The following is a 19,550-nucleotide window of genomic DNA, read 5'->3' on the forward strand; positions in this document are numbered from 1 at the left end:
CGCGCAGCCCCAGGACCCGGCTGCAGCCTCTGCCTGCCGCGCGTGCGCGCAGCCCCAGGACCCGGCTGCAGCCTCTGCCTGCCGCGCGTGCGCGCAGCCCCAGGACCCGGCTGCAGCCTCTGCCTGCCGCGCGTGCGCGAAGCCCCAGGACCCGGCTGCAGCCTATGCCTGCCGCGCGCGAAGACCCGGTGGGAGCAGGTCTGTGGTCTGTACAGATACCGGTACTGGTACTTAATTAAAAAATAAGACATCCCTTGAAAATAAGCCATGCTGTGTTTTTTTCAGGAAAAAATATAAGACATGACTTATAATATGAGAAACACGGTAGCACAGCAAAGAAGCATTTTTCCTACATACCCCACGAAACTTCTGCGGATCCAGCACCAGTTGCATTGTTTGATTAAGCCCTGCTGCTCTCAGCCAGCAGCTATCAAGTAATTTTCTTTGGATGAGATAGAACTGGAACTTACAGTAAGTTTGTGATTTTTCTCTTATTAACAAATGCAGTAGAGCATAAGTAGAGGCATTCAGATTAAATAGCAGCTCTGCTCCCCGCCCTAACACCACAAGGTAATTTTTTTTACTGTCAGTTGTTCTACCTTCAGACAACTCAGATATTGATGTACACCTCTTTTAATGGATTGCTTTTCGTACAGTTGCTGTGTCTTCAAAATTACCTTGGTAGATTTCAGACAACAAAGCAATGTACTTTGTGTATGTTCACAATTTCTTTATTCTTCATTATGGACTGCTCAATGAAAGCAAGGATACTTTAAATGCTTTTAATGTGCCTCTCTCACAATATGCCATGACTTCTTACCTTTCTGCGACAGTGCTGCTGTTTTTTTCCTGGCATTTAGTGCAACATATACCATGACATTTTTGCCAATGAAAACAGCAACATTTATACATGTCAACATCTGCTCATCATTCAGTTGCTTCATGTCCCTTTCAAAGTTGTGGTGTTGTTGTTAGGAACCTATGTAACTTAATGATTTCACCCATGGATGAAAGATTCGTGATTCTCAGGTCAGGAAATCATGAAAGCTTTATTGATAAAATCACCACACGATCTTAGCATCAGCTCCAAGTACAGGTTCAATCGTAAGCAGAGTTCTGGGATACATGGCTAGTCATAAGAAAAACTTTCGTCCCAAAACTGTTGACACACACAGTCCAATACATAGCTGTTTCCTGCTTCTGATATATTTAATGCAGTTTATTGTTTATCTTTTTCACCACATATTTCTTAATTTATTTCCCTTCCCACTTATTGTTACCTGCTATTCTTCCCCCCAGTGTTACTGCTTCTTTTCATTCTCCTTGTTTGGACAAAATCTCCATGCTCCACGGGAGCCTTCTCAACTATGACAGCTTCCCTGACTCTACTTGTAAACCATATTGACATGCTCTTGGATTTGTTTGCAGCTTTTCTATCAGTAGCATACATTCCAACCAAGCTTCTGTTATTGTGGTTTTAAACAACTTTCATGCATCCTAAAGAGAATTGGCCCTCTTGACATTCCCTTTTAACTACTTCTCCATTCCCCACCCCCTTTAAATTAAATGTGGCTATGCCTTCCACTTGGGACCCAGGTGGCGCTGTGGTTAAACCACTGAGCCTAGGGCTTGCTGATCAGAAGGTTGGTGGTTCGAATCCCTGTGACGGGGTGAGCTCCCGTTGCTTGGTCCCAGCTCCTGCCAACCTAGCAGTTCGAAAGCATGTCAAAATGCAAGTAGATAAATAGGAACCGCTACAGTGGGAAGGTAAACGGCGTTTCCATGTGCTGCTCTGGTTTGCCAGAAGCGGCTTTGTCATGCTGGCCACATGACCTGGAAGCTATACGCCGGCTCCCTTGGCCAATAATGCGAGATGAGCGCGCAACCCCAGAGTCGGTCACAACTGCACCTAATGGTCAGGGGTCCCTTTACCTTTACCTTTATGCCTTCCACTTACATATTTGTTAGTACTGTGGTTACTGTTTCCAACCAGTCTGACAGCACATATATCTCACACCAGATCTTGGGCACCCCTTGGGATGCAACCCTGGACTGAATCCTATGATTAAGTGTTCCAAAGCATTTACTACTGTATATCAAAAGGATGTGGATCTTTCTAAGAATTCAAATGTTCACTTTCCCAGTAATTGAGAATAAAGAACCATTTCAAGATTATTCTCATAGCTTTGGCAAAGGCATGGCAATACAATTCTCGTACCAAATCTACCTCCCTCAGAACAAAGCAAGGCATGGCAGGTATGTTGCTGCTACACAGTTCTTCGCAGAGGCAGCATTTCTCCCCTTTTTCCATCTATGTCATTTCATGACTTCTTGCATATTGTCGGGCTGTGCCCTATCGTTAATTATATGACCTGGAAGACTTATACCACTATTCTTTATGGAAGGATCATCCTGAATCAGATGAGTCTAAGCTCTTGATGGCTTTCAAATAGAAAAGAATTTAAAAGCTGATCTGCAAGCTTTCTGATATCAAGTGGCAGTTTCCCAGTTCCGCGGTGGTTTAACTATAACTCATTCTACCAGCTTTGCTTGAACCAAATTTTCCCCAGTACCTATGCTATATAAACCCTTTCCCCACAACAACACCCTGTTATCAATCCACTGAAAGTCTCCAGATTTGGTCATTTTTATCCCTGAAATGCTTCTTTGGAGATCCTGAATTTAAAAATCTTAGTTCTTCTTCTTCTAGGACTGCAGCACTATTTTCTCAACAGCACTGGGATCAACGTGCACCAAAGCCATGGATTCTCTTATGCATTTTCTAGATGGAATTCAATATCCATATCATTCACACCTTGCAGACAAGTCACCTTGCAGTAAGCACGCCTGCCACCTCATTGCTGTTTCATCATCAAATGGGCCCCTTTTAAGCAACTATTTCTCTCTTCCTCAGTATGTTGCCTTCCTATCCCCAAGGCTCCATTCTCCATCACAACAGATTACTGTGCCATAACCAGGCTAGCTATCCTATCCTCAAGGGAACAAAGAGCCAGGAGCTCAATGTCTTAGGGACACACCAGCAATTTGTTCCCTGCCAGCAGACATGTGATGCCCTGTACATTACACAGGAAGTTACCGTACTTACTGTACTCAGGCTGGCTTTCTATCTCCATAACTGATTGATTAAACCGAGTATAAACCTGTTTTAAATTCAAGTGCTAAGGACTAGGCATGGTTAAGTCTGCTGAATCAGTGGGATTAAGCATGTCTCTGTTGGATTTATGCCTAAGTATTTAAAGGTGCATCATGAATAATATAGATACTGTTGGCTGCAAATATATTGCATAACCTAAGTATAAACAAGGAAAAAAGAATGCCTCCTTGAGAAACTTCTTCTTGAACATCTGAAAACTTTTCAGTTTGTACCTGGAAGAATTGAGTTATTCCCCTCAACAAACATCCTGTATTCTCTTAGAAATCTAACAGCCATAGTTTCTTTCCAATGAATTTTTGTAGTTAAGAGTCTTTGAAGTGTGGGAAGCAGGCAGGAATCTAGCAGCCCTGAACACAATTTTACTATCTATAAAACTGAATTGTAACCAAAACTTAAAAAACAACAACCTATAGTTCTCTGATTTCACTGCAAGAAACCAAATTGATCTTAGTTAAAACACGAAAGCTCATACCTATGACAAACTTAGTTGGTCTCTAAGGTGCTACTGGAAGGATCTTTTTATTTTTATTTAGTTAAAACAAAGTTGGTAGCATACAGATGCCTTAAGACTGGATGTGCTGTAGAGAGCAACTGATCTCTGCTGGATGAGGGGTGACCATGTATTTGCTTCATCTTTCAAATGTCAGGAGATGTGCTGGAAGCATAGCTATATTCATGACAGCTGTGCTTTTAGAGATGACAATGGCCATAAAACATAAGGTAGGAAGAAGCTGGACAAAACATATGTTTTGCTGGTGTGGAGTTCTCTTTCGTAGCCCAGTTTTGACCTGAGAGATGAAAACTGTTAATGTGCTTTCCAAAGGGGGGGGGGACACAAGTTGATAATTAAGAGCAGGAAATTAAGTTTGAATTCTGATTCTGAAATTAACTTGAAATCAGCCTTCCCTACCACAAGCATTTGCCAGATGTGAAGTGTGGCTGTGAACTAAGCTGTTTTACAAACCTGGCACTAGAAGGCTATACTGTATTCCAAACCAAATTTTGGATTTCCCAATTGTGTCCCAGTATTAATCACAGCTTCTGTGAACTCAACCACAGTTCAGTGACTTACATAATGCTCCTATTACTCGGCTACTCTGAGGAATACACAGCTTGAGCCGTTTTCCCGCCTTGAAAACCAGTGCACATAGCCTTCCAACTGGAAGGGGGGGGGGGCAATATAGCTTTCCACAAGCAGCAACTACATTTTTTTTGAAGTTATAAAGCGTATACACTTTAAAGGCATATGAATGGGGGGGGGGGACGACTTTCACCAACCAAGCACAGAAGCCTGTCCCTAAGCAAGCTTACTCCAGAAGTAAACAGCCACTGACTTCAGAATTGCAGCCTAAAACTACTACAAGGCAGTAGGACACAACTTGTAAGTTCTCAAGCAGCCAAGAAGTCGGTGGAGCAGATCTGGATAAATACAGCGAGTAGGGTTGCCACTTTTAGTTGGGCAAAATACGGGGCAGGTCAGGCAACTTGTGTGGGGGATTGAGGGACTTAAACGTGCAAAAACGATTTCAAAGCAATCTATTACAGTACAATGATCAAATGGAAGCAAAGTTCAAACTGTGAAAGGATGATGAATGTAAACCCCCCCCCCAAAAAAAAAAAAGAGAAAGGAAAGAGGGAAAGGAAGAGAGACAGCAACAAGTTCTGTTTCTCTTCCTCAGAGCTTTACCTCCAACATCGTAACAAGGTTTGCATAACCCCTCATCGAGGTACAGTAAATTTGAGACGTAAGTTTTGGGGAGCAGAGAAAAGTAGCAATGCCAATTTGAATATAAAAAAATGGGAGGGGGGCTCCCAGGTAAGCCCCGCCCCGCATAATCGATCACATGATGCACTGCACACTATTTGAATGGTAATGCCCATCAACTGGGGGTGGAGGGGCTCAGCCGCTTTAAAAAATTGATTGGTGGGGTGAAGACCCCCTCGACCCCTAGGAGTCGGCTCCTGCGGAGAAGAGTATTTACACACGCGGGCAGCAAAAGCGAAGTGGGTTTATAAAGTGGAGTCACTGACGGCGCCCTCCTTCACCCCACGGGCCCCGGAGCCGCAATTCCCACAGACCCCTCGTGACCACTCCACGCGCGCCGCAGGCTCCCTCCTCTCTTCCCTCCCGGCAGGCCTGGCGCGGCCCTCTTCTCCTTCTCCCTCCCTCCTCCTGCCTCCTCGCGGCCGCTATCGTCGTCGTCGTCCTGCGCGAGCCGCGCCGCCCGCTTCCCTTCGCCCGTGACTCCTCCCTCCCCTTCCCGCTCTGTCCCAGGACTGACATCACGCCCGGGGTTTCCATCGGACGAGGGGAGGGGAGGGGGTGAAGGAAAGAGGAGGACGTTGTACGGAGCGGCTGCGGCAGCGTGATGGCGGCGGCGGCCGGGAGGACTTAAAGCAACGGCGTCGCGCGCCCGCTCACCTCGGGCTCGCGGGGTGGTTTTTTTAACCCATTCTCTTCCCTCCCGTCGCGCTCTTCCCTATTAAGCCGCTTCTCTCTGTTTCTGCGAGGGCTCGGGCTGCTTCTCCCTCCCTCCCTCCCTTTTTTCCCCCCGGGTAGGCCAAGAGGGAGGGCCAGAGAAGCGGCAGAGGGAAGAGAAGAGAGGGAAGAGATCCCGGCAGGCCCCGGAGCGCTCCTTCCTTCCTTCCTCCTCGAGGCCCGGCTGCAGCGCTCTCCCCCTCGCTGACTCCTCAGGAGAGGCCCAGGCAGGCCTGGCGGTAAGTGCGGCCCGACGGAGAGCGAAGGAGGAGGGGAGGCGAGTGCGCGCGGAGGGCAGGCTGTGGGGATCGGAGAGAGGTGCGCCATACCCGGCTTGGGCGCCTTCTGTAGGCCGCGGTGGGGCAATGGAAGGGCGCAGAGGGAGGGAGGGAGGGAGCCAGCCAGCCTCCGGCTAGACGGGAGTTAGGAGCCGAGGCTCCGATCTAAGGAAGGAAGGAAGGAAAGGGCCCGGCCCTGGCGGTTTTGCTCGGTTCTGTGTGGAAAGCGGGTGGACACAGGACGCGCTGAGGGGGAGAAACGCCGCTTTTGTTCAGCCAGTGCGCCTCAGGCCGGTCCGTTTGTCCGACCGCCTTCGCTTTCTCACACTCAGCCCCCGCCCTTCACCCCCATAGAGAGGCTCGCAGGAGCCGGCCGTGTTGGTGCTGCTGGTTGTCTTTTTTTCCCCCCTCCAGCTTCCCCCGCCATCTCCCTTTGTTTACCAGGCGGCCGAGGAGAGGCGGTTATGCAGGACGCAGCGAGGCTTTCGCAAGCGGGGCAAGGAGGGGAAAGGCGGCCGGCCTAAAAAAGAAGCGGCGGCAGTAATAGTGGGAAGGGCGCCCCGCGAGGAGCAGCGGGAGACACCCGCCGCGATAAGGGGGGAACCGGAGGGAGGGGAGGAAGCCCATTTGTTTTGGCACCCACTAAATCCACGAGGCCCGCTGCTCATTGGCTGACAGACTGGCTATCAGGGACTCGGTGCGGTGCCTTCCTGCTGCTCTGATCAGTGGCCCCGCCTTTTGCTTGGGTTCCCTTAAATAAATATATATACCTGGGTTGATTGAGACCAAGTGGATGATCTTTGCTGCTGTGATATTCCAAGTTAGTTTGTATGATGCCCGAAGGACGCTGACTTTCTAAGTACCGTAGCTAGAAATTACTCTTGTGCTGGTGGCAATAAGATTTAGCAGCACAAGAGTAATTTCAGCTACTTAACAGAGCTGGCCTTAGTATAGGATTTTGAAAGGGGCAATGCCATAGAAATCATAGTCGGGATCTGTGATTTGTACATTCACTGTGGGTCAGGAAGACAATTTTGTTATAAATCAGTCTTAGTATGTTTACTTGCAGTTTCAGTTCTCAAGTAAGCAGACAGGAGACTATAATCTTAACGTGAGTGAGCAAGCTGCATTTTACCGGTGCTGCAAATTTATAAAATGGTTCATGTATGCATGTTGCTTACAGCACAGTCCTATGTATGTTTACTCAGAAGTCAGATGAATTGTTATAATAGGACATGCTCTAGTGAGGTGGTTTAGGATTGCAGCTTTACTTTCAGAAGAAAAAAGTTCCAGTCTCCTTCAGCACTACGGTACTCCCTTGCTTTCCCTTGGCACTGTCACTAATGGCACTGCTAATTAGATCAATGTCAAAATGCTTCAGAAAGGATCAAATTGGGTTTTCCAATGTATGAAGTTACTTAGCCTCTGAAGAATAGTACTGACCCTGCTGTGTGAGCTTACAGGGTAAAGATCACTGAGAGAATCCATTATGAGTGTTCACTGTCAAACTAGGACTGGAGAGACTCAGGTTCAAATCCCCACTCAGCCACAAAGCAACATTGGGCCAGTCACTATCTCACGGGTTTGGTGTAATTAGAACATGGATGGGGAATAGGAATGCAAGGTTATAAATGTAACAAATAATTCAAGAATCTGATGAGTTGCACATATCCAGCTAGTTTACTGCAGTATCCTCAAGTAGATTACAGATTTGTAAACATTTCACATCTTTATTATTTGTGTATTCATTTTTTAGGGTAACTTGGGAAAAACAATTAACCGCTGAAGTTACATGTGAAATATCTGAAGAGCAAGGAAAACGACTCTCTTAAGTGGACTTTTCATATCCAGCTTCCAAACTGGAAGAACTTTATTTATATTTTTATTTTGGTAAATATTTACAATGAATGGGCACAGTGATGAAGAAAGTGCAAGGAACAGTAGTGGAGAATCAAGGTATGTGCTTAAAGATTTGCCTCTGGTAAATCTTATATTTTCCTTACATTTTTGTGAAAGTGAATTTACTTAAAAATCAGAGTGTGCACAAGGACCAGGACCCAAGTCTAGTGAATCCGTTAATAATGTGCCTCCGGCAGTAATGGAATATGGTTAACTAACACTCAAATATGCATGTCTTTGCAACAGCAGTATACGTAATGGTTTAGATAGGGTGCTTAGCCCAGCCTGTCATATGTATCTGATTACACAGGACTAAGTGATCTCCATAGGATACATTTTGTGACCATATCTTAGACAGATTCCTGCTCCAGCATCATGTTCCTCACTTGCGTTTCTCACTTTCTGTCTCAGTGGTGTTTCATGTCATCCTTGTGTTGTGTTTATGATTGAGGTGAGAGGAGGGAGTTCCACCTCCATATTTGCATGGAATCAAGGAATGGTTTCATCTAGAGTGAGTGCTGGACATGGAGTAGCTAATTCCTGCATTCCATACTTACCTGGTTAAATAAACTTGAATCCAATTCTATACCATCTTAGGACTTGAGCCTTATTTCAGAGTAAACCCATTTGAAGTAGCACATAGTATCTTGGGACTTGTGCCAGTGAGGGTTATGTTCAGTCTCCACTGTTGCAGGCAGTATGCCTTTGAATACTGGAAATCACAGGTGGGGAAGCTGCTGTTGTATTCAAATTCTGCTTGTGAGCTTCCCATAGGCAGTTGGTTGGCCACTGAGGACAGGCCTTTGGCCCAGTCCAGCAGAATTCTTATATATACTTGTGTGTTACCCAGCCTTGCAGATACTGTAAAGGATCCAATCCTATGCCATCTTATTTGCAAGTAAATACTGTTGAATGGGACTTGTGAAGAGAGAGAGAGAGAGAGAGTGAATTGTACTGTAGTGAATTGAATTATATATATCATGTAGTTTTCCTTGTATGTTCATATCTTATGTGCTGTAGAGTGTCTTGAGCAGTGGTTCTCACAAGCTAGATATCGGAACACTCCCTAGCTGGGTAGCTAGCTGTAAAATTGGACTTGCCTCTGATAAGAAGGCCTGTCTTAGAAGGCCACTTAAGGTGTCTCTTTTTGTTCTTTAAAGGGATTCCAAAAAAAACAAATGGATAGGTTTGTTTGTTCATGTATGTTGAAAACACTATATGTTTATAAATTGGAAGCTTTTTAGAAAATGTAAGAGGAGGCCTGCTCTAATCCACCATCCTGATCATAGTGTGGCTATATGTAGTGAATGCTTCTGGAAAACCCACCAGTAGGACATGAAAGGAATAGTCCTCTCCCCACAACCCAGTAACTGCTATTCAGTATCATTGTGCCTCTGAACCTGCATGTACTGCTTAGCGTATATTGATGGCATACCTCTGAATACCAGTTGCTGGGGAACGCAAGTGAGCAGAATGCTATCATGCTCATACCTTGCTTGTGGGTTTCTCATAAGCGTGTGAGAACATGATGCCAATTGCTGCTTATTCCTGTACTTCATGACTATCTAATCCTCCTTTAAAGCCATCTCAGGCAGTGTGCACCACACCAAATTTCAACAGTGAATTCTATAAAGTGTGCTGTATGGAAGAAGTAGTTTGTTTTCACTCTCGAACCTACTACCGCTCTGAACTTAAAATGTGAGGAAGAGCCCGATTAAAATTACAAGGTTTCCCCTTTGTCCTAACACTCCCATGAATATTCTGAATTTGGTAATGTTTTGGTGCAAAAATAATGTGACCCTCCATTTTTATTGTAGTATGGAAACTCAAGGGCAGCTGTCATTTGAGCCTTAGCTACTATAGCACAGACAGCTGTGTCACAAAGATGGTTGCTTGATTTGTAGATAGGTGGTCCCCATCAGTGCTAGTTGAGCAGCCTGCAGTTACTAGTGAGGTTTGGCATTGCCTGTTTCTTCAGCCTGGTGGAATGTGGAGCAGAAGCTACCCAGAATTGCTCCTGCTTTCCATCCCAGCTGTCATCTGCAGACTGGTAGTTTGTCATTTCTCATAATACATCTGGAAATATATTGGAGACTTGGAAGTAGTGCTTGAAAGGCAGTATAATTGTGCTTATATGGATAAAACTTGGGATGCTGATAAAGTTGCCAGTTTATGTTCTGTTTTAACAATTTTGATAGTTTGAGTATGCTTTTCTAAAAGTGTAATTGGTGGAATAATTCATATATTTTCCATATTAGTGGAATATAAAAGAGATTCCCAAGTCATGCTCATTGGTAGACTAATATGAAACAAGATAAATTTGTAATTGAGCCATTTTTATATTTTATAAAGATGCTCTACATGTCTGAAGTCTGCCTGTCTACTTGCTGTTCTTAACAGCTTTGCTTGCATTCATGGGAAAGTTTTGGTCAGAAAGTTGTGGAATGCAATAGAGTGTCTTTGTGGCATCTGACTTCTCAGCTGTAGAAGTTCCCTTTCAAAACCCTCCCAAAATGTCTATTTCCCTCAGGAAACTACATTGAGTAAAATCACTTTAAGGCAGCCTGAGAAGGCTTTGTGATATTGCCAGCCACTACCACTTCAGTCTCATACTTTTGTATTCTTACAGCTATTTGTATTCTACTGATAATGTGTATTAGATACCCAAGGATTAACTATAGCTGTGTAAGACAGGAGGATAGATGACATGGAGAGAGGTGGGCTAGGGCTAGTTAACAGACAGAGGCCAGGAGGCTGAGGGAATGAGATAGGGGGAGGCTGGAACAGTGTCTGTGGAGTGGTGGGGAAATAAGAAAAGCATGAGGCTGTAGGAGAAAAGGAATGTAGGATGCATGTACTCAGGGATGGAGGAGGGGAAATGGGTTCTGACCAGGGGCATCACATGGGGGAGAGCTGCTGGAGTGATTGACCTGGGTGCATTTTTCAGGGGAGGGGTGCTGCTGCTCACACCGCCCTCTCCAAGCCAGCCGTGCGCTGCTTTGTGAGGCTGGGATCATTCCAGCCTCACAAAATGGCTCAGGGCTGGTGTTGTTCCAGTGGCAGCGAGGACTGGGCTGGTGCACAGTGAGCTCCTTTCGCCTCCTGCACCCATCCCCCGGCGCATGTGCACCCTGGGCACTATTAATGTATGCTCCGCTGCTGGTTCTGACTCTTGCTTTTACCGCATTAAAATACATGTTCCCATCTGAATGTCTCTTCTGTCATGAATTCATAAGATGGTCCCTCCGTCTTAATCCTCATTTGTGAAAGCAGGGCAATACCAACAACCTACCTTTACAGGTTTTTTTCTTTTTGAATAGTCTGATATGTATGTATTTGAAACACTCTAGAGACTAAAGAATGGTATAAATGTGTGTGATTATTATTGGCAATTAGCATGATGATACTACCTTTTCCCTGCTGGGTTTGCCACTCTGATCCTTAGAAGTATCCTTAATTAAAATTATGAAAAATGGTTAAATCTGGGTTTAGCTTTCAATATCTCATTTTATTGTTTAGTAAATGATCTAATCATTTGGTTAATCAAAGTAGCATATTGTAAAACTATATTCAAAAGAATAGAATTTCTTGATTGGTTGACAGCCCTAGTAATAAGTAAATGTGTCCTATCTAACAAATAGTTTGTTGGGGTAGAGTCTGTTTTATGTGTCATGGCACATATTCTCAAAACTGATTTTAGATTCTCAATCTCCCCTGGAATCAACAGATTGCAGCTTACTGTCTCTAGTTCTTTTGTCTGAGACCAGTTTTAATTCTAACTTAATTTATAAATTATAAATCAGGGTTTTTTTATTGGTACACTGTTCTTTTGCCTCAACACTGCTATGAACCAAATGAGCTGTGTTATCTGTAGTTACAAAATTACTTTGAATTCAACCAATTTGATTTTCAGAGGAGCCTGGGAAGCACTGAGTACTTTTTTCAACTAATACATTGAACAGGCTTTATTAGTTTGGTAGTACTTCAATTCTTTGCAAGGCAGAACAATAAAGCTAGGCTTCAAAGGTCAGTTTAAGGTCTTTAGGAGTCAAATCTGGTCACAGAGGTCATATTGTGGGAGGTAAAAATTCTTAACTTGTGGAAATTGGATAAATGTAAATTCTGTAATAAGGATTATTGAAAAGTGCCAATACATGTACAGGAAATTGTTTTGAACTTAAAACAAAAGTTCTTTTCTGAACTTAGGCTCTGTTGGTCTACTTATTTAATGAGCATTTGATCCTGGTCCAACTGCACTGGCTACCAATTAGTTTCTGGGCCCAATTCAAAGTGCTGGTTTTGACCTATAAAGCCTTAAACAGCTCAGGACCACAATAACTCAAGGACCGCTTCTTTCCATATGAACCTACCCGGACCCTGAGGTCATCTTCTTAGGCCCTTCTTTGTGTGCCTCCTCGAGAGGTCAGGAGGGTGGCAACACGAGAATGGGCCTTCTCTGCAGTGGTTCCCCATCTGTGGAATGCTCCCCCATGGAAGTTCGCTTGGCGCCTTCACTATACACCTTTAGGCGCCAGGCAAAAATGATCCTTTTTAACCGGGCCTTTGCCTGACCTGATCTACATACTATACCCTTTTTAAAATGCTGGCTCTTTTTACGGTTTTTTAATTGGGTTGTTTGTACAGTGGAACCTCGGTTTATGAACACCTCGGTTTACAAATTTTCGGTTTACGAACGCCGCGGACCCATCTGGAACGGATTAATTCACTTTCCATTACTTTCAAAGGGAAAGTTCGCTTCAATTTATGAACGCTTCAGTTTATGAACAGACTTCCGGAACCAATTACACCCATGCTTCGGGTTAAGTACACTTCAGGTTGAGTACTCCGTGGACCCGTCTGGAACGGATTAATCCACTTTCCATTACTTTCAATAGGAAAGTTCGTTTCAGTTTATGAACAGACTTCCGGAACCAATTGTGTTCATAAACCGAGGTACCACTGTGTTTTGATTTTATGTATGTGATCCTTTATGTGAACCGCCTTGAGACCTTCAGGTATAGGGCGGTGTAGAAATAAAATTAATAATAATAATTAGGTGTTCTGCTTTTATGAGCAAAAGGTTTTTAACTTGAGGTTTTTGAGACTTAATTTTGTTGGTGCAGCTGTTAGTACTGTATGTAAAATCATTAGCTCTTTGCTTTCAATGTGACACTGAAATGTATTGTAACATTGTAGATGCTACTATTTTCTGAAATGGTACCATTAGTTGTATGTAATTCGTATTCATTTGAGACAATGTTACTTTAAAATGTTTTTATTTTCATAGACCTGTTGTCCGATCAAGCTGTGTGTGTTTTTTTAAAAATCGGTAATAACAATATGCAGCAAATCTTGGCCTAACATGTTCCTCCCTTTTCCATTTGCAAGGGGAGGAAATTGAAAGATTCCATGTTAAATTACACTTGTTCAGTTTCTGTAAGTTCAGATTTGGGTTTGTTTGAACTAACAACAGAAAACTTGTGCATTCAAAATTAAAAGTGAAAGCTTTAATATCCCACATTCACAAAGGAAGTACACAAACCTAAGTCTTAGCACAGCTCATTCTTGTAATGCAGAACTTTGATAAATTATATTTGTATTGGGGCTTTGTGTAATATCCAGTTGTTCCACTGGACTTTTGATCCAGTAGGCTATGTCCATTCAGGGAAGATGAGAGGCCATTTTTGTTCCACTTCCCAACATCCTAGCAGTAGCAGCACCCCCCCCAAAAAATGATCTGAACCTCGAGTTGATGTTGAGGGTGGTATTAGGAGCTACCTAGGGAGGGGAATTGGCAAAAATCACATTGTCTCTTTTCCCGTGAGTGGCTAACCACTTCTGACACACTGGTTCTGGGAGCACTGACTGAATATCACCTATTGAAAATAGCAAAACAAACTTGAACCAAAAATGCACCTGCTGCAGCAAGGGGGTAGCTCAATGGTAGAGCATCTGCTTTGTATGCAGAAGGTCCCATGTTCAAACCCCAGAAGCACCAGATCTCACAAAATTGCACCTGCTGCTTTAGCAACAATTAAGGAGCTCGTGAGTTTTCATATTAAAGTTAAGGATTGGATATTATGCTTGCTCCAACAAAGTCCATTCTTGGCTAATTTAAAATACTGTTTCTGATAGTGTATGAAGTAAATATAGCAAGATACTTGTCATGTTTGGATGATCATATCTCAAAGGATATTTGAATGAGACCTGTTCCTCCTCATGCAGCTATTTCATGTTGCATGAGCAAATGAAACCAGGAAGTTTCTGTTAACTATAGTTTCTTACTATATTGAAACTGGGCACAATAGGTTAATGGCTTCCAAAGACGCCATGTTATGAAACTACAGTGGTGCCTCGCAAGACGAATTTAATTCGTTCCGCGAGTCAATTCGTTTTGTGAAAAATTCGTCTTGCGAATCGCGGTTTCCCATAGGAATGCATTGAAATTTCTTTTTTTGCCCACAGGAACGCATTAATTAAATTTCAATGCATTCCTATGGGAAACCGCGATTCGCAAGACGAATTTTTCGCAAAACGAATTCGTCTTGCGAGTCACCATCAAGATCGCAAGACGCATTCGCCTTGCGAAAAATTTGCCTTGCAGGGCATTCGTCTTGCGAGGTACCACTGTAACTTTAAACTGTGATGTTATATCTTGACTTTTTTAGAAGCCATAGTTTTCCAGTTCAGTAGTAAAACTGATCCTGAGAATTCCTGGCTTATTTCCCAACCTGTGAGAAGGAAGGAACAAATTGTCTGTGTTTTGTTTTGTTTTTCGTTATTAGGCCAAGGTGTGATCATCTGAATGCAATGTTATACTCAAACTAGCTGGCCCTGCCATGCGTTGCTGTGGCTTAGTCTGTTAAATGGGCCCTCAGAGTCCCCCTTCAGACTCCCCTGTTGGCCCCACTGTGGATTAGTCTGTTAAATGGGCCCTCAGAGTCCCCCTTCAAACTCCTCCCTCCACCCCCCGCGGCTCACCCCTGTGATTGGCCCCAGTCTATCCCGATCCATGACCTTTCCCGTCCCCTCCTCCCCCCATCCCCCACCCAGGGGAGCCCCCACCTCTATTTGGCCTAGTCTGCAGACCTCTACTTGGCCTAGTCTGCAAAGCCGAGCTAAGCTGCTGTGGAGTGGGAAGCTTTCCTACCTGCAGTACCAGTGTAGCCACTGCTAGAGGCCGCTGTTGTGCAAGGTCTCCTGATTTTATTTACCAACATGCACTTTAGGGTGAGTTGTGTGTTTTTGAACACAGGCGTTTGGGTTTTTACGTGGCCCAGGTGTGACATTTGTCTTTGAAAACGGTATGAGCTTGCTATTTCAGTCACGTTTGACTTTGTGTTAAAATTTGAATGCAATCAGTCCAGCAGTTTTGTTGAACATTGGAGAGGAACACACATGCCCAGTTTACGTGTATATATGTGTGTGTGTGTGTGTGTGTGTGTGTGTGTGTGTGTGTGTGTGTGTATGAACAAAATGATGTCTAATTAGTTTGTCTGAAACACTTACAAATTTAACTGATACTTACATAATTGCTTTTTATTAACTGATGAGTAGGTGAACAGGAAACTGAAAGCTGATAATGAAATGCAATGGGGGAGGGGGAAATGATATTTCAATCTGGAGGCACTTGTATAGTATGGTCAAATTGATTAAATCAACACCTTAGCTAAGTTGGGAACAGATTAATAATAATGGATCCTAGCCAATACAGAAATTGTATATTACTAACATCAAGTTTTAGTAGGGAAATCACATCCATCTAGTTAGAAATAACATATTGAAATAATAGAAGTTGATATGCAAATAGTAATGAAGAGATTATTTTGCTGCAGATGTGAAAGCTTAAAAAATACACAAAATAAAGCCTTTGCATTGATGGACCTAGGGAGCTTATCAGTAGAATAGCCCCCTCCTTGACCTGAAGAAAATCATTGTTTCCAAGACTCAATGTTAATCAATTTAGTATTTGGAAATCATAAATGGAATTGTCTTATGTCAAGTACTCTGCAGACCATCTGATACCTATAAACATTACTAATGCAAGCTGTGGTGATTATAAATAGAGAGAGTGTGTGCACGATTCTACTTTATTCAAACAACAATTTGGAGGACACCTCATTTCAATTGGATATGTAGGTGTGATAACATTTATAATAACGTAAAGAGAGCCCCTGCTGAAAATAGGCCACCATCCGATTTTCCGCAGTGGCATACTAGATGTCCCTTGACAACAATGGCCTTCACCCTTTAATGTTCTCCACCAACAGGTATTCAGAGCCATAGGACCAATAGCTATTGCCACTAATAATTATTGATGGAGACCTTTCTGCAGTGCTATTTTCCCATTAAAAATAGTATAAATGGAAACAGGACCAATTCAGAAAATTGATTAATGATGCTGAGCAAGAGTGGGGTACTAGGTTTGTTATTTCTCTTTCAAATTTACTGCATTCCTGGGAGTTTATGGCGTTCTGCTCGCCAAGGGAGGAACATCCAGCTCTTTCAAGACGGGCAAAGTGTGGACACTGTCAACTGCTGTGTCAGTGACCATGTTTTCTCATGAGTACAGTTCTTGATGGTACTCTGCTCATTGCTTCATCTACTTGTTGCAGCTTGTGATGATCTCTCCCAACTAGGTTTTCAGTGGTGCAGTTTTCCTGATGGTTTGTACAAGGCTTTCTTCATGCCTGTGTACATTTTGCAAGTGTTACCACTGACAGCAGCAAGTTGAATGCTCTGACAGTAGTCATTGGCACATTGTCTGGCAATCCACTGGGCATCACTCCCTGCCTGTCTTAGTGCATCTTCTCACAGGGTACACACTTGTAGGTCATAAGAGCTCTCACTTTGCAAGCAATAACAGGCTCCATTTCCTTAATGTCAGCCTTTAGTGAAATAGAGGACTCTGGGAATAACCAGAAACTGGGGTTCATGGTAGAATGCATTCTGGAACTGAGAAAGCGCGGCATTTTGGGAAATGGGCTATGCCGACCTTTTTCTGGAATGTGTTCTGGTCTTCTTTAAGAGCCTTGTGTGAAGTGCCTTTCCGTGCTAATTGCCTTCTGTGTGAGATAACAAGAAAGAGGGGGTAACTTTCAATTATGGGTTGATTGCAGGATAAGGCTTAGCTGTGAAAGGGCGTCTAACCTTTGCCAGCTACATGGGGAGGTGTCGGGGAATAGGAGAAGGGAGTGCCTTAGTTATTTCTTTGATATGGGTAAATCATATACATCTGGCTTTTGTCCTGTCAAGCTATAAGATGGATGTCTATCAATCGGCTATTGGCTAGTCCCTAATTAAACAAGTATGTTAATTGATTAATTCAAACTTTCCCTGTGGGTCTGAGAAGGATAAAAAGTCCCGTTCTTTGTAATGGAGATTGCTCTTAGCCCTGCTCTAAGCAGAGGCTTTTAGTCACTTCTTGGAGGAACTTGCCTAAGACTCTTGCCTGATTCCTACCTTCGGGAGAGGGAGCCAAGGTGTTAGTAAATTCTGTTCTGTTTGTGAGTACTTTCTCGAGTTTAGTCAGTATATTTTACAATGTTTTTATTTTGTTTACCTGTAACCTGTAATTGGGAACTATGTAATTCTGATATGATATGTGGTTTTATTTAAATAAACCTGAAAAAGATTATTTCTAGTCTGTGGATTTTTCGGGAACTTCCACGAGGCAAAGCTAAGTCTAAAGTGCTCCAGACTGCTCACTCCTACTGTTTTGGAATTTAGTTGTGCTCACGGAAAGTGAACACAGGATGTGCAGCTGGAAAAGCAGAGGGACTTATCCCTTTTCCCTCTGTTTGGGCAGGCAGCAGTTATTTGCAAAGGGTGGTGGCAGCATTTTTATCAATTGGCTTGTTTTGGGGAGATAGGGTTGGGGGAAAGCCCTCCCCTGGCTAGTGAATCCTTACTACAGAGCCTCAAACCAGTCAGAGATCTGTGTGTATCTCTCTGTTTGAAATATATCAACTATTGGTTGCCAAGCTCCACAACACAAGCCATTAGAAAAACTACATTCTAAATATATGAGTCTGAAGTTTAAAACACATTTTTGTCTGTCTGTCTGTCGGAAGCTGCTTGTGTGCAAATGTAAGCAAAAGCATGCAACTGCATGTCCATAGCTCTAAAGCACGTGGCAAGGTCTTGATAGGGTGTTATTAACATTTGAGCAATTGTTATCTGGATGGGGAAACATCAACATTCCCTTGTCCAGCATGCAGTGTTCAGTTACCTAGCAACTAGATGTCTGAGGTCATTCCATTCTGTACTTTATCCTATGTTCTAAGTATGTGTGTTCCAAAAAAAAGAAGAAGCTTATTCCAGGGTCCTTAATTCATTGACACTCCTTTTGAGAGATTTATTTGGAGAACTCCAACTTCCAGATGCAGGCATTGCTGCAAAGACTGATAATCAGCTGGGCATACTGTTGAAGCAACAACATTTACTATCTAAGGCTAACACTAAGGGGCTTTTAAATGAGGACTGCACACCTGGATCTGTTCTTCAACCTTCTTATAATATTTACTTTTAACTTAAAATTGCAGCCAGTCAGATGATGATTCTGGTTCAGCATCAGGTTCTGGATCTGGTTCAAGTTCTGGAAGCAGTAGCAATGGAAGTAGCAGCCAATCGGGAAGCAGCGATTCAGACTCTGGTTCAGAGTCTGGCAGTCAATCAGAATCTGAGTCTGATACATCTAAGGAAAAGAAAGTCCAGGCTAAACCTCCAAAGGTTGATGGAGCTGAGGTAAGGTGGACTCTCTCCACATATGGGAAACTCTATTTAAATGGTTGTTGTATTAAATGAGCATCTGCATACATAGTGTAAATTAGAAAATACTTTAGTAATATGAAACATTGGAAATGCTGATAAAAATATCAGATGGCAGCAGTGCCAAACTTTCACATTTCTAAGAAATGCCCAGTGTTGACATTAACACTGCCTGGGTTATTTAGCAATGTGTGTTGTATCCACTAGTGCCATTCCATTTGTGTAACAGAGTTGCGCTTGCACAACTTCACCCTCCTCTCCCATGCACCCTCAAAATCTGCTCTAGAGGATTGGAACACCCTCCAGAGCAGGTCTGGTGGGTGCAAGAATTCAAGAGGAAAGAGAAGTACCACATATGGAACTCATTTCATGCAGCAGTGAATACGTTGGATGTTTCTGGCAACCCTTAAGTAAAAGTCTCTTTTAAGTTTAGAAGGAACTTACAAAATAATATATTAAAGAATCGTGTCTATTTTTTGCCACACAAAAGGCAACAGTATTATAACCTTTTAGATGCGGTTTTGACGATGACATGATATCCTTAGCATATCAATATAACTTTAACTGTTTCAGTTGTTGAATCAAGTCCCCATGCCACCCCACCTTAAAACATGCACAAATTCAGCATGGCATATTTTAGTTGGAGTGGTTTGAATTTGGTGTGTCATGCTGTGGTGTTTCACCTGAGCCATTCAAAATCTGCGAAGAGGGTGGCTTGCACCTGGCCTCCCCCTTATATAAACTAGAGGTGGGCTAGGTGCAGTCCACAAGCCTCTGCCCCTGATAGGCCCAGAAGGAGATGCCTGTCCTTCACCTGGAAGATCTGCTGCAGTCGAAGGTGAGCGGGACCAGGTGGCCACACCCCCCCCAAGCTGTCTCAGAGGGTCTCCATGGAACAGCTGTGGCCATTCTGTGCAACAAATGATGCCTCCCCGTCCCAGATGAGCAG

The 19,550-nt window shown here is 43.4% G+C and overlaps 1 protein-coding gene across 4 annotated transcripts in view; it reads left to right on the forward strand.

Annotated features, from left to right (window-relative positions):
- Positions 1 to 5,155: 5,155 nt before the first annotated feature.
- The window catches only part of CHD1 (chromodomain helicase DNA binding protein 1), a 45,208-nt gene continuing 30,813 nt past the window's right edge, over positions 5,156 to 19,550 (forward strand). For all 4 annotated transcript variants that reach the window (XM_035099670.3, XM_035099671.3, XM_035099672.3 and 1 more), the window contains exons 1-3: positions 5,156 to 5,893; positions 7,689 to 7,888; positions 18,376 to 18,577. In XM_035099670.3, the coding sequence (XP_034955561.3) occupies positions 7,836 to 7,888; positions 18,376 to 18,577 (255 nt within the window). In that variant the 5' untranslated portion in view covers positions 5,156 to 5,893; positions 7,689 to 7,835. The remainder of the gene's footprint in view (positions 5,894 to 7,688; positions 7,889 to 18,375; positions 18,578 to 19,550) is intronic.

Source organism: Zootoca vivipara, chromosome 10 (assembly GCF_965207765.1).
Source record: "Zootoca vivipara chromosome 10, rZooViv2.hap1.1, whole genome shotgun sequence".
In the NCBI taxonomy this organism is placed as follows: Eukaryota; Metazoa; Chordata; class Lepidosauria; order Squamata; family Lacertidae; genus Zootoca; species Zootoca vivipara.